General features: G+C 41.4%; 1 protein-coding gene across 2 annotated transcripts in view; it reads right to left on the minus strand.

The window, feature by feature from the left end:
• Positions 1 to 2,862: 2,862 nt before the first annotated feature.
• The window catches only part of PINX1 (PIN2 (TERF1) interacting telomerase inhibitor 1), a 61,256-nt gene continuing 49,256 nt past the window's right edge, over positions 2,863 to 14,862 (minus strand). For both annotated transcript variants that reach the window (XM_076332578.1, XM_076332577.1), the window contains exon 7: positions 2,863 to 4,209. In XM_076332578.1, the coding sequence (XP_076188693.1) occupies positions 3,604 to 4,209 (606 nt within the window). In that variant the 3' untranslated portion in view covers positions 2,863 to 3,603. The remainder of the gene's footprint in view (positions 4,210 to 14,862) is intronic.

Raw genomic sequence — 14,862 nt, forward strand, 5'->3', positions numbered from 1 at the left:
AAGGAAAGTTTTCTTCCGTGTCACTGGTGACCTGGGATTACTAAAACTGAAAACATTTTGATATCTAGGCTGCGTGTGCATCGTTCTCGATTTGGAAGCGAAAGCAGACTGGCGACTCTTCATTTTGCTTAGTTTCTCGGTAATTTCACTTGGAGGTACATAATTTTGTGCTGCAATGTGTGAGTACAATGGACAAATATGTAACACAAGACCTTTCTGTTTAAAAGTCTTATTTTCACAGAAATGAAACCACGTAATTTCTTTGTGCTTACATTCTGCTAATTTCACCATTTGGGCAATGACGTAATTCTTTTTCTTATGCTTTCTAAAAAAGACCTTCTTGCCAAACCAGAGTTTGGTTAAAACTGGACTCACAACCCTCTATAAACAAAAAACCTGATTTATTACTTTGAAACATGTTCCTATTGTTTCAATCATCCATTTCACTAGACAGTATCTGGTAAGAAGAGCTTTTTGTCGAGTAATGCAAAGTTGGCTGACCACTAACACACACACACAGAGCAGAGCAGCGAAACGAATTGCTTGTTTTAAATGTTAAGTCTGTTATGATTTTTTTTTCCCCCCACAACCCATATTCTGGCCATGCTATTTCCCTTTGAGTTTGAGGCATATCAAAATCCCACATTTCCTGGGATAAAATGAAATTCCCACCACTTCTTGTACAAATAGAGAATCTTCTATTTGCAGCTGATAATTCAATCTGAGCCAGATTTAAATCTTAGGTATAGAGTCACAGAATAGTTTGGGTGGGAAGGGACCTCTAAAGGTCATCTAGTCCAACCCCCCTGCCGTGGGCAGGGACATCTTCAACTGGATCAGGTTGCTCAGAGCCTGTACTTAATACTTATACTGTACTTAATCGTAGTAACACCATAGATTTAAAGATTTATTCCTGGTTTTATTCTGTCTATAACTAACACTGGAATCTGGCCAAACACTCCTAAGAATCAGCACATAGAAACTCGTGGAAGATTAATACAGAGAACAAACAAACAAGCCCAGCAGTATTTGGAGAAGGCAACCATATTCCTTGACTAGCACCTTTTTAAACTGAAATCTCGGCGAGACTGTAAAGTTTAGCTGCTTAAGAGTTAAAAAAACACAAACATTGGAAACAGCCAGGCTTTTGGCTTCTGCTAACGAACAAAAATCCAAACTCGGGGTGAAATTAGAAAGGCTGCTTTGAAGGGCACCCACAAAACTTAGGATGCTTCAATATAACATGAAAAATTATTTTGCTGTCTTCTTCCATTGAGAAGATTATTTTCTTCACCTCAAGCATGGAGCTTACTCACAACTCTATAGCAACCTCATGGTATTAAGCGGTATTTCGCTAAAGGAAGCCAGGGAACAAGCCCAGCCATAGCAGCATCATGATGGCTAATATTTGTATAGCACCGAAAAGCAAATGCTACATGGGTTAAAAACTACAGGCATGCCAGCAGCGAAACACAGAGAAAGGCATCTTGTTCTCCCTTGCAATACAGTAAAACTACAGTAATTTTGCTGCAATGAATGAGCATGTCCTGAGGGCAAGAAAGGAGCATTGCAAACCAAGATACCTTAAAAAGGAAGAGCTCAGCTGCAACTGAAACATCTGAAGCCATGTGGACTGTGTGCTGCAGACTGAGTTTCTCCCGCTGGACAATAAAGGCAGCTTAAGGAATTTTTTCATATTAACATCTGCGTCTTGACAATGTTTTTCAAACCACGTCAAGCAACTCAACTGAGCTAAGACAATAAAAAACCCCACCCATTTTATTCAGCAGAGCAGGCCGATGGGATGTTTTAGATTTACACCGATGAAACACAGCCAGGCCCAAAGTCAAACGAACAGCTAATGGATTTGAATTCTGGTCAGCTACTCTGGATTATGCCATGATGACCGGCTGGCTTTCAGGGTTGTGCTCTCATTTTGCTGTGGCCAAAGCAGTACCAGAACCAGACTCGAGAACGGTGAATGCTTCTTCCCATTCCACCACTTTTACTTCCAAGCTCACCCATCTCTTCTGACAGCACTTAGCTGAGTGAGATTGAGATGCCAAAATCCATCCCAAATGTTTAAGCTCTCGTACAAAACTGCTGGTGGTAGTGCTGAGTTCCAGCATTACTTATTTCCAGGTTTACAAATAGAAACAAGCTCTAATTCGGTTGTAAATCTAAACTGCAGATTTGCAATGTATAAATGGCAATACTAATGCATCTGACCAGCCATGCTTTTAAAATCTGGTCTCCTAATTTCACAGAAAACCTTCCTCCATCCAAGACAACGTTTTGAATTCCAGATGCACCACTGAAGGTACCGTGAGTGTTGCCTGGGAACCAAAGATTTAGGTATGGTTAACAAAGGCACAGCTCCTGAGGGCACTGGGGTTGTTCAGCCTGGAGAAAAGGAGGCTGAGGGGAGACCTCATCGCTCTCTACAACTCCCTGAAAGGAGGTTGTAGCGAGGTGGGGGTCGGTCTCTTCTCCCAAGTAACTAGCGATAGGACGAGAGGAAACGGCCTCAAGTTGTGCCAGGGGAGGTTTAGATTGGACATGAGGAAAAATGTCTTTACTGAAAGAGTGGTTAAACATTGGACCAGGCTGCCCAGGGAAGTGGTTGAGTCCCCATCCCTGGAGGTATTTAAAAGACGTGTAGATGAGGCGCTTAGGGACATGGTTTAGTGGGTGGTGGTGTTGGGTTGACGGTTGGACTCGATGATCTTAGAGGTCTTTTCTAACCTTAATGATTCTATGATTCCTTTAGCTTTGTTGCAAAGTTACAATTGCTTGACAGTAGTTAACTACTGGCTAGGAAACAAAGGGAGTTTTTTTTATTTCATTCTTTAGTACTGACACTCAGGTGTGAACCTTTAATTAGACTAAGTATTTTGCGAAGAAACAACAATCATTTTATATGTAAAAGGAGATCAATGAAAAAATTAGACACGACTGCAAATATCAATGGAAAAAGACATACAGCTTTGCAAAACCCCTCCTGTTTTTAGAAGCAGAGCTGGGCTATCACAAGTGAAAACAACAGTGGCTTTAATAATAAAGGCAGTGGTAGGGTGACTTTTTTCCCCCCCCCGGGTTGAGAAAAATGCAGTCCGTGTGAAGCAGCAGATAGTAATTCACTGGCTTTCACAGCCTTAACCACAGCAGTTAAAACCAGGCCTGATTTTGCTTGCTGTTATCTGACTTGAATGGAGTTGCACCAGAGTGAATCTGGGCTGAAGGCAGCATAGGGTCTGCTGTGTTAAAACATAGCTCTTGCAAAGCCACTACGGTGAGCCGTCTGCCATACTGGAAGAGGCAAAGCCTAACTGTTTTTATCAAGTCTTGCTTTGCAGCCGTGCAAGCCTCGGCCCTACACATGGAGACCTTTCTAACATGGCACTGAAGCTCATGTTGGCCTGTCAGCATGTTCTCCCTTGAAAGAGCTATATTGAAACACAGTCTGTGGTTTCAGTTGGAGGTAGAGCGGCGTGCTCAAGACTGGATTACAACGTGATGCCTGGCTGGTGTGTTTACACAGACTTCTCCTCTAACATGCTAAAGTTCCAGTCACCTCAGAGTGCCAGCTTGACTCTTAAATGGTTAAATGTGCTTGCAGTGCTTCTTTTTCTTTCTCTGCGCTCCTTCCATACACTCATCTGCCTCCTCTTTTTGCTTTTTGTGTTTCTTCTTACGGCGTTTCTTTTGCTTTGCCTCATAGTCCTTTCTGCTGAGATCTTCCCCATCAGATATTCCCGTGTAAATTTCTCCATTGCCCATATTTTCATCACAAGTAACGCTTTCCCCTTCGTGCTGCTCTTTATGTTTCCTTTTCTTTTTCCCTGAGTGACACTCATTTAATGGAGCATCCAGTTCCTTTCCGTTCAAGCTACCTATCTTAGATTGTTTCACTTTTGGTTTCTCACAATACTCTGTACTCTCTGCCTCATCTCTCTTCTGCTTCTTCTTTTTCTTTTTGACTTTGGTTTTCAGTTCTTCTGAAGGCTCCAAAGCTTCGTCAGCTGTTGGGCAGGAATTGTCCACCTCTGTTTCTGTTTTGTTCTGGGATCCCTTCAGTTTTGCCATGCGCTTTGCGAAATATTCCTGTACAGTGAGAACACTCTTCACTGTATTGTAACCGTCTGCAGGCTCAGAGAGCCAGCGGTTTCTCTTCTTCTCTTCCTGAGACTCGGGAACGGTATTATCCTCCTGCAGGTGAACAAAGAGGAGCAGGAGTGAGAGTCAGAAATCATGGCTTTAAACATAATGTTATTTTTTGGCACACTAATAAGAATCATAGAATCATAGAATCATTGAGGTTGGAAAAGACCTCTAAGATCATCGAGTCCAACCATCAACCCAACACCACCATGCCCACTAAACCATGTCCCTAAGCGCCTCATCTAGAAAAAAAAGAAAAATGTTTAAAAACCATAAGGTGCTTTGAAAATTAATTGTGAAAGTATAGACTTTGGCAGAAGTGAGAGGCAGCCCTTAATGCAAAAGATAGCGTAGGTTTAGGGAGGAGAGGTGGCAGTATGGAAGGCAGCAAGAAAATACAGAACAAGACAATTCTCTGTTGTTTTGAATTTCTTACTGTTTACCTACTCCTGTGCAACTCATGCAGATTATGTATAATACTATCATACTTGGAGTATTACACTCACTTTGCAAAGGCACATGTCTCTACAAGATATAAAACAACATGAAAAATAACACAGTACGATCTATTAGCCTGTGGCATAAAGGAAATCCCATGCCTGGAATACCTCTCCGGCAAAGTGCAAGAACTTATGATATACGGAGCAATCCAGCATTGATGCCTCTCTTCCATCTTATCTGATCTTTAGAAATGTTTGTTTCGTAGCTGGTTTACTGTCATTGTGTCCTAGATGTTGTTATTTAAACATGCTCCATTTGATCATATGTTATCAGATGGCAAAAACAACATCACAGGTTAGATCTTACAAGGCTTCTGCATACACAAAATAAATAGCTGCTGAACTCTAGCTGCAGGTGAGTATCTATAAAGAGGGTCTATTATCTAGAATAAAACAAAAAGCAAAGTATAGCTCTGGAGCTGGATGTTATGTACGGCACGAAGAGAATTGACTCTGAAAAAGCAACAAATGCAACAAGATGAAAATACATAACTTGGTAAATTATCTGTGACTTACAAAATAAACAAGCCAAAAAGGCAGCTGAAGTTCAGACTTGTTTACATGGATACTGAAGCACTCAAAAATAACCCCTTGTGGCATATCCTTTTGCTTGGCAAAAGTCACAAATGACTCTTGGAAGCGTCCCAAATTTTACATTGATTTTTTTTTTTTTTTTTTTTAAAAGCCTTGTACGAACTGCAGGTAACCAAGCACAGCCCCCTCGATGGGAAAAGCTGAGCAGGTAAGAACTGTGCAGAATCCTTACCAACATCTGGCCTGCAACATGCTTCTTGAACGGGAGGTAATCCACAGCTATTACAGTCGAATGTAGTATGACAGAGATACTTCACTGTTTTTCCATTCATAAATGCACAGACAGATAAGAGCATCCACTCTACCCATGCATCTTGTATGTGAACTGAAGTGACTACAAAATGCAACCAAATCGGAGCAGTAATATTTCACGCCCACTTTCACTGGCACAAACTGATACGCAGGGCGAAGGCCAGCAGAAAACTGGGAGATATAAAACCACTTATCTCAACACTTTACAGTTATTGCATGATGGTGTAGATAAGTGATCTGGCTCTCTTCAGGGCATCATTAAACTCGCTAGCTGAAGTGGGGTTTATTAGGGTTTGCGAGTAAGGTTTTGCAGGTCTGACTCCTTATGCATCCATAACCTTTACTCACATGAGCAGGAATGCAAAAATTTGTGTCATTAGTGATGCATTACGAGCAGCGATTTCCTCATACATCTGCTTTCAAGAGAGCTATTCCAGTGGAACGAAAGTAATGCTACACTCGAGATTCCAGTAATGTTTGTGCGGGCACTTATAAAAATTAGGAACTTTTCTTGTAGGAATACCTTGTAGTGTAGCTTCAGGTAAGTTTATGAAACTATTTGACTTTTGGCAAAGAAGTCTGCAAAGAGATGTTGAACTTGGGGGGAAAAAAAAGCAGGTATCTACACACAGCTATACATATAGGTTACATTCGAAAGGGGAGCCGCAGTAGAAGTTTGACAAGACAGAATCCACAGAATAAATGGATTGAGCTACGTTTGTAGTTGCTCTCTTTTTAATAAGATATAGCTCACAATCCAAGCAAGCAGCGTTACCGCGGATCAAAAACAGATGCCCTGCTGAAGCAGAGTTAAACAGGTCACTTTCTTTTCCTTTTCCTTCTACCCGCAGCAGGATTTTGACACCTTGTATTGCAAAATGACAAACAGTCTCCCAGGTTTTCTGCCGCGGATGCCAGCCAGAACAGTTTCCCTCCCCACCCCAATATGTAAAACGTGCTTGTGACCAGAACACCAATTACCCCCTGGCCAACCAGGAAAGGATTTTCTCATTCCCTTGGTGACTTCAAGTCCTGACAACTTAATTACTGTAATTGAAGGCAAATATTACTTGAACTCTACGCATTTCTTTTATAAAATACATTAGGCATTAAAAAAAAAAAAAATGTTCCTTTGGTTAAGCTGAGGAGTTCAGAAGGTATGCATGATCCCAGAAAATAAAAACCTTGCTCAGAAACTCCTTTATTGATAAGAATTTTAATAACCACGGGCCACTGAACACAGAACTAACAGGGCATGGAGACAAGCAAAGAGGTGCCAACCCTAGAAAACCTCTCAGTTTAGGAAAAGCTTATGTGAAACCATAAATCACCTGGAAGGGCTGTTAAATGCCAGAAGTGTTCCCCCTCCCGTGATGTACCTGTCCTAGTAGCCATGGGAACACCGTTGAGCTCTAAACATGGGTTTTCTCTAACCTCTCGACAGGAGACTCACAGTTTATGCAATTCTTCCCCTGCTTGCCCCAACACACGCATATAAAAGTTTCAAAGAAAAATAAGATATACATACTTAAATGTGTACTGCGTTGCTGCAACTTCTGAAAAGCAATTTATGACACAAGATAAAGACGGAAAGAAACACTCCTGCTCCAAAGAACTGACGATCACGTAAAAGGAAAAGAGCAATCGTGCTGTAACTGGTGGGAGGCCTGAAGATTGGGCTTTGGAGGAGATATTTTTGTCCACACCATGAGTTCCAAAATTGCCATGAAAATGGGGCTGAGATGAAGAAGTTCAAAGGAGTTGGGAATACTGGCCTCTGTGGAATTGGTAGGATGGTCCCAAGCAAGAGAAAAGGACTGCCTGAAACACGGTGTTAAATGTGGAATGATTAAGAGGAAACAATAGGAAAATTCAAGGAGAGGCTGGGAAGTGCACAGGAAAAGATGAAGGTCAATTATAGCCAGAAGTCCCCTGTAAATATCATCTGCTTATGTAATTAGTTAAATGTATGGAAAATAATTTGAAGCACATAAAGCACTCTAAGTACCACCAGTTTTTTTCTGCCTGCTTTCTTCACTTGAGACACACAATGCTGATTTAATCATTAAGCTAGTACGCTAAACTTACAGAGTGAAATCCTGGTTCCCTTGATTCCTGCAGGATCAGGATTGCATCTCTAAGGCATCATAATCTCAGAGCACCTTTCAGCCACAGTTATTTAGTGAAGGAAAAAAAAAGGGATTATGGTCAATTATATAAACAATTCACATCACATCGAGAAAACAGTTTGGCAACAGTAGAAGCCCAAAGTGGAAAGTATTTAGACACCTCATGAAATCAAATGAGTTTGAAACCCAAATATCTTTGGAGATTTAAGACCTTAGGTTGAAGAATTAAAATCCAAAAAGAAAAACTGCATCCGCATGGTACTCTGGGAGGAAAAGCGAGATATAACCAAACAGCAAAGACAACGGGTGCCAGTACCTAAGCAACAGAAGCACCTTGGATTAATTCAGTGAAGTTTCCCTCCTCTTCAGACTGCAAGTGTTTCTTTCTTAGCACTTGAAGCTTAGCATAGGGGAATCAAAAAATCTACTATACAGTCTCAGATCTGCCACATATGAACTACAATTACTTAAGTAATTTCACATGCCTTTGCTTCCTCATTTGCAAATGAGGGGGTACTAACTGACAAGCATTTTTGTTAGCTCAAATTCACAAAAATGACACAAAAGGAAAAGTACAGAAGGGGTGAGCATAAAGGCAGAATAAAGCTAAACTACAATTTCAGTAGATTCTCGCTTAAATTACAGAAAATGGGCTAGATGAAGTAAGTAGAGGCTAAACCTCTAGCCTGAGTTACAAGGCAATCACATAACCATTCATAGCTTTAAAATGCAACAAGCCCTTTCTGCAGCCTGGCTGAACCACAGTGATTAGCTACTTTCTTGTTGAGAAACCATAACAATAAGATTAATATAATCCAGTTCTGTTTCTGCTACTTCAGATCCTCACTGCAGAGGTGCGTTGGTATGACCCCCGTGCAGTGCACAAAACTTGACAGGCAAGAACTGAGGGCATCCCTGTATCTTTCTAACCCAGGTCTAGCTGTAATGGAGAGAAGCACAGCGGATTATTCATCAAGAGTCACTCTGGAGCTTTCAGACGTTAAGGATGACAGAGTCTTGCTTTAAGGAGTTGACAACTTAAAGTTAAGTATGAGCATAAACATTTGGATTGGGATCAAACAGGCAAGAGAGTGAACAAAGACTTGTAGCATGATGAGTCTAAGCAGGATTAAAATAAATACATGCATAAATAAGGCCACGTACCATCAGTTCTGAAGTCAATTCTGGCATAAGAACGGGTACCCAGGAGGCTCTACTGTTTTCAATTTACCTGATTAAGATTGGTATACTGCAGACAGCATCTTATGAAGAGCTAATGATAACAGACTTCCAACACAGCAAGGGCTGATGCAAAGCGAAAAGGGGACAGTCTTCCCTGTGCTTATGAGGAAAGGACAAGCAGCAGCAGATGTAAATTACCAACATGAAACTTTGCTAGTAGGAGAAATCTATCAGTATATATGTGAAGCCTCAACAGTCACTGGGAGTCTCAACCATTGAAAGCAACTCACGACAACTATCAGGAAAACATGAGGTAGAGTTAATCCTTTTACCATTTTCGTTAAACCATGACAGAATGGAAGATCTGAACTCTAGAAGCATCTTCCAGCCCTGTAATGCTTTAAAAACTTAAACGGGGATACAATTTGGCCTCCTGGTAATAAAAGAGTGTTTAATGAAAGAGATGAAAAGCAGGAACACTAAACCTGGAAAGAAATGGTAAAAGTTCAGGTCACCTGCAATTTCCTTCTTTTGTTGATCCCGGTATTCTAATCACCAGGATACCTCACATAACCATAGCAAGGTTTAATTTTACTACTATTTATGCTGAGTGCCAATACAGCAAGGAATCCACTTATGGGAAATGGAATGAAAACCCTGAATGTCTAATACCTGGCCGGGCTGTATGACATGATAGCACTTTTTAAAGGACAAGTTCCAATTACTGTAGAGAAGCACTTTCCTGTTTGACGCCATTAAAATAAATTTTGTGCTAGAATACATTGAAAAATCAGCTGCTATCTTGCAGTTGGATATTAACTACTATACTCCACATGAACTATCAGCTCTGTCTCTTACCCAGCAAGGACAAGGAGAGAGGTTAGGAAGTAACTAATGGAAAGTGGACAAGGAAAAAAAAAATCCAACTGTTTTCTCCACGGAATTATGAAGATCCATTTTTGCTACACTTGCCTCCATGTGCAACTACAAAGGGAAGAGCAGTCAGACTGCTCCTCTTGCAATTAAAAATGCCAAGGACTTTTACTGTAGTAAATCTCTGCTTAGAATAATTTTAGGGTTATTCACAGAATCATTGATTGGAAGTGACCTCTGGAAGTCTTTAATCCAGCCTCCAGCCTGGAGCAGGACTACCGCCAATGCTAGACCAGGTCAGCTTTTGGTAGCAGAGTCATGGAAACCTCCAAGGATGGAGGTTCCACAATCTTTCCGGATACCTGTTCTGATGCGGCACCGTATCCTACTGAGGAGGTTTTATTACCACATAACAGCACCCGTTTCATTCTACTGTATAAATCTATAGGTGCTTGGTTTTCAAGTGCTTTTACATTGTATCTGCTGACTCAATTTTTTATTTTTTTTTTAAAATTCCGTGGTGATGTGTTTCTATTAAAACTACATTCAAATCCTCCCAGGCTGTCTTGTAATTCTATTCGATATTTTTGCCAAAAGCTCATCCCCCAGCAAGTGGCCAATTTTAGCATTTTCATAATTCTTATAATTCACACATTATTACTGCTAAAATAGAAAGCCTCCATCTCTCCTCCTGAATGTAATCTCTAGGTATCCAAAATGCCATTTGCTTGTCATATAAACAATACGTTTTTACTGTCGTACGACGTACTGGATCCCAGCCTGTTTCCATCAATGAAACGGGAGCCGTACAATAAGCTGTAATACTCAGCCAGGTTTTGCCTTCAGCCTGAAAACAACAGCGTAACAGGAAGCAACAGGGTTGCAAAGGTGCAACGGATTAAATTTTGGCCAGAGACTTGATTACAATGATAGTCATGGGGATTCGTTCTGGCTGTCATTATCAGATCCTGGTCAGTCCTACAGTACTAACAGTTACAATATTAGCAGTTACAACACCTGTATTTCTAATGTCAGCTTGGGAACCCTGATACCGTGTCGCACAGAGCACACAGATTTCCTCCTACTGTTCTTACACTTTTCAGGAAAAAAAAGCATTCATTTAAGTTTTAGCAAACAAAGGCAACGAGTAAAATCCACGAGCAGAAGGCAGCCTGTGAAAGGTTAAGGGAGAATACACGCAGTGAGATAACGCACAAGAGGTGCAGAAGACTGAAGGCACTTAAGGAAAGAGTTAAAAATCAGCACACTGCAGAGAATAAAAATCCTTTTCATATCTTGAGAGAGAGACACTTAGATATCCTTGTGACATCTCATTTCACTCTAGCTACGCTGCTGAGGCCAGCAAAACCTCTTTTCCTTTGCATTTCCTTGCAAATTACATCTGTGCATTAGACTGAATATAAACAAAACTAAAGGAAGAGATTTCCCCTAGGATCTCTCTATTGGCACGATACAGAGATCCAAACACAGTGACTTCATCTTCCCAGAAGCACCTAAATCAATTCTAAACGTTCTGTTTTCACCTTGAATAACAGAGGAAGTATGGCCCGGCAAAGCGAGCACAGGACTGGGAAGGACATGTTTCCCAAGTTCTCTTCCCAGCCGGTGGGAAACCCTGGAGAAGAAGTTATTCCCTCCAGCTCTGGCACAGGCTATCAAAGCACAAAATATGCCTTATCAACTATATGAAACTCGCAGCAGAGCTAAGAGTTTCATTAAGTGTTTGTAAAGCGCTTTGAGATCCTTCAATAGAGGTATCACAGATGTGCAAGGCACTGTGCAAGCACTGAAATAACCCCGCTGTTCCACTCACCTGACAGTGCTACGTGGCTATGGCACTCAACAGCAGACAGACACATCACAATTTTCATCTGTTCTGCGATATACCCGTATATAATGACATCATCAAGAGACTCTCAAATACAGTATTTTAAAGGAGCGGGCAGGACTATAGTCAAGTCAGTGCAGACTGGTCTTTTCGTCCTGTACCTATACACTAAATGTCAACGCCTTCAAATGTCCAGGACTGTCATCCCAGTACCGTAGGTATCGTTCACGCGGCAGTAGTACTGCAAGGCACACTCAGAAGCAATCCAAGCCTTCTTCACATAGTAGTTTACTACTGTCTTGTCATTCCCTGGGCGCTTTTCATTATCCCTTTGTAATGTGTGTGGAATAGGCAGCTGCTGTTAATCCTTTCTAATCAGGATTCAGAAGACTGAACCCTTCTTGAGTTCAGGATTTCTTCCTGCACCCCACAGATACAGAAGAAACTGAATGGACTACGTGAGAAGTAACAAGTGGGCTTGGCCAGCCAAATTGTGAATACAAGCAAAGGTATTAACAAGGGCTCTGAAGATTTCAGATGCCGAGATAAGCCACTGAGAGAAAGGCCGCAATAAAAATCATTGGAAGTACCCAGAGGAGAGAAAGGAGTTCTGGGAGCAATTCCGAGAGCAAGCACGGTCAGCATCACAGCTTGGCTTCTGGCAGAGGAAACTACATGTACTTTGAAATCTGAAAATAACACCTGCCCGTGTAAAACTTCACTTCTATCTCTTTTCTAATAATAAATGTAGAAAAGCGTATCTGTGTATAAAGAAAGTGCTTCTAGGAGCATTTGAAGCAGGTAATTTAAACGGCCAAACCTTCACTCCTTTCCCCTCCCCCTTACAAAACGCTTCTCAAAAGGAAAATCCACACTTGAAACTCTTCCGCTTCTCTGCTCTGAGAGGGTAATATGCTAGGGAGCTGATCCACGTATCGAAATCAAGTCAGACCTCTGTGCAAGGGTACAGACATTTCCTGTTTTTCAGCACAAGCAGTGGCCCAGGAGCTGCTGAGAAATACCTTGTGTCACTTTTTAGTCACTTATTTGTTAAGTGTGCCTTCATCATGACTTGGTTCCTTTTCTCTAAGCAGGTGTGAAGAAGTATTCGCAGCACAGGAAGATGCATCAGAACATTACAATTTAGAGCAGCACAGACCATAAATACCAGCAGAGCCCTCCTGCCTGAAAGCTTGCAGACTAAAAGACAGATGCAGAAAAACAAAGACAAGCAGCGAGAATGAGAACTGAGATCAGAAATAGGACTGCACAGATGTGTATGGACATTTTTTTCTTCTCCCCTATCTATAAGGGTCTGAAGAAAAAAGTTTGTCTGAGGAAAGGGTTTTATTTTTCAAGGAATATCACTCACGCAGTGTACCTACAGTTCATATGGATTTTATTCTTGTTTTCAAGCATTCACACAGCACAGCCCTGCAACTATAACCAAGCCAGGTACAATCTCCCTGCAGCCTTCTTTCATAAATTTCTGCATTTTTTCTTCATTGCTGCCTTTAGTTTTGGTGCTTCCTCGCACAACTATCCTGACAAGTCAACTCCTCAGATCAACTGAAATTAGCAGCCATCCTCTCCCCCCACAAACCAACCCAACTCTTCTACTCTACGCTTCATAATGCTACTCCATTTTCAAACACAGTGTGTTTAACTAACCATACTGCCCGTGTCCTACCTTACCCTTTTACTCTCCGATAGGTGTAACATCCTGCCCTTGTTCTGTCCATCATTTTATTGTAACCTCTCTGGGGAAGTAATTAGCCCACATGTGAGCGCTATATAGCATAATTAACAAATAATAACCACTGAGAAATGTAGGCCAAAAAAGCAAAGTTATCAGAGCAACATTTCTGCAGAGACTTGTATTGTTCTGTACTCACTTGCAGCGTTAGCTTCCAAGTTCCTGGAGGCACATATTATACTCCAAGCAGCACAGAAGCAAAGGTGAACACTGTGCTTTAAAAGAAGATGTAAGATGTTCTGACTTTATTTGGATTTACAGCCTTTGCTGTTTTTCCACATTCATTAACATTACCAGTAGTAAGTATTTACACAGAACACTACAGTTAATAAATTCCAGAATTCAAGGTGAAAGGCTTATAATTTGGTTCTAAATTAACTTTGGCAACAAGAGTATCAAAAGGAGGAAAGACAGGATGACTGTAACCATAAGCAAGATGCAACACAAACTTGGTAAGTGACATCATTTAGTATGGAAAGACTGCTTGAGGAGGCAAGGACAGAACCTCCGTTCTGGGGTATTCATCCCCACGCTCCACAACAGCTAGTAGGGAATGGCAGCAATTGTTGCTGTCCTAACAGGGAAAGCCTAAAAACTCCCTCTTATTTCAGCAGGAAACAAAATATTTCCCATTCCTGAGGCTTCCTACTGTAGGACAGGTATTTCGGCCTCCTGCACGCTTGCTAGAAGTGTAAAGAGTCCTGGGTATCCCTTCAATGCTGCCTCTATCCCCTTGATACTGAAACGTAAGTCTGGCTGTTAAGGTGCCAAAGTAATTAGACAAAGGTTTCTAATAAGCCTGAAGTAGACTTCCCACTTCATGGGGACCTGGGGAGCTCAGGAAGCATAAAGGAGGATGAAAGGAGGGAAGAAAAGGAGAAAGGATCAGTTTGGAGTGGTTATTGGGATGAAGAAAGATGGCACTTATGATGTACAGAGGAGGAATAACGTTCCGGAAAGAAGAGGGAGAAAGTATGTGATTACATCTCCACATTTCTCATCCTTGAGTATGTCAGCAACGGTGACCGTCCTCTGAAACACTGATTTTAGATCCAGCAACAGCTGTTCTTGTCTTGATGCACCAAACTAAGGTGGTCCCTACTGAGAACATGACAGTGAACAGACCACTTCAGCCACACGGCAGGTGGAAAACTTGTCATCAAGCAGTTGGCACTACTTTATGGGTAATCCCTGGGGAATACAAGTGCCAGCATGACCTTTGCAGCCTTGTAGCCTGAGCAAGACAGAGCACGTATGCCATGACCTGTAACAAAGATGCTGGCTTTTCATGGTCAGTTTGTGAAATCTGCAATCTTTGGCAGAACTTGGGCTCTATCAACCTGCAAAACAACTCATCTGTTTTAACCTATGCAAGCAAGCCATTTGAGGAGAGAATAGCTTAGATCAGCACGTACAGTATCTACATTACCAAGGCCTGCTTCAATGCCAAAGAAAATCTTAACTATCCAAGTAAAGAAGACAGGTCTTGTGCTTCAAAACTGATAGATGGCCATATGACGTTGAGACAGTTTGTACCCTCACAGTCAGGATCTTACCTCAGCTTTT

The sequence above is a fragment of the Aptenodytes patagonicus genome, chromosome 3 (assembly GCF_965638725.1).
Source record: "Aptenodytes patagonicus chromosome 3, bAptPat1.pri.cur, whole genome shotgun sequence".
NCBI classification, from domain to species: Eukaryota; Metazoa; Chordata; class Aves; order Sphenisciformes; family Spheniscidae; genus Aptenodytes; species Aptenodytes patagonicus.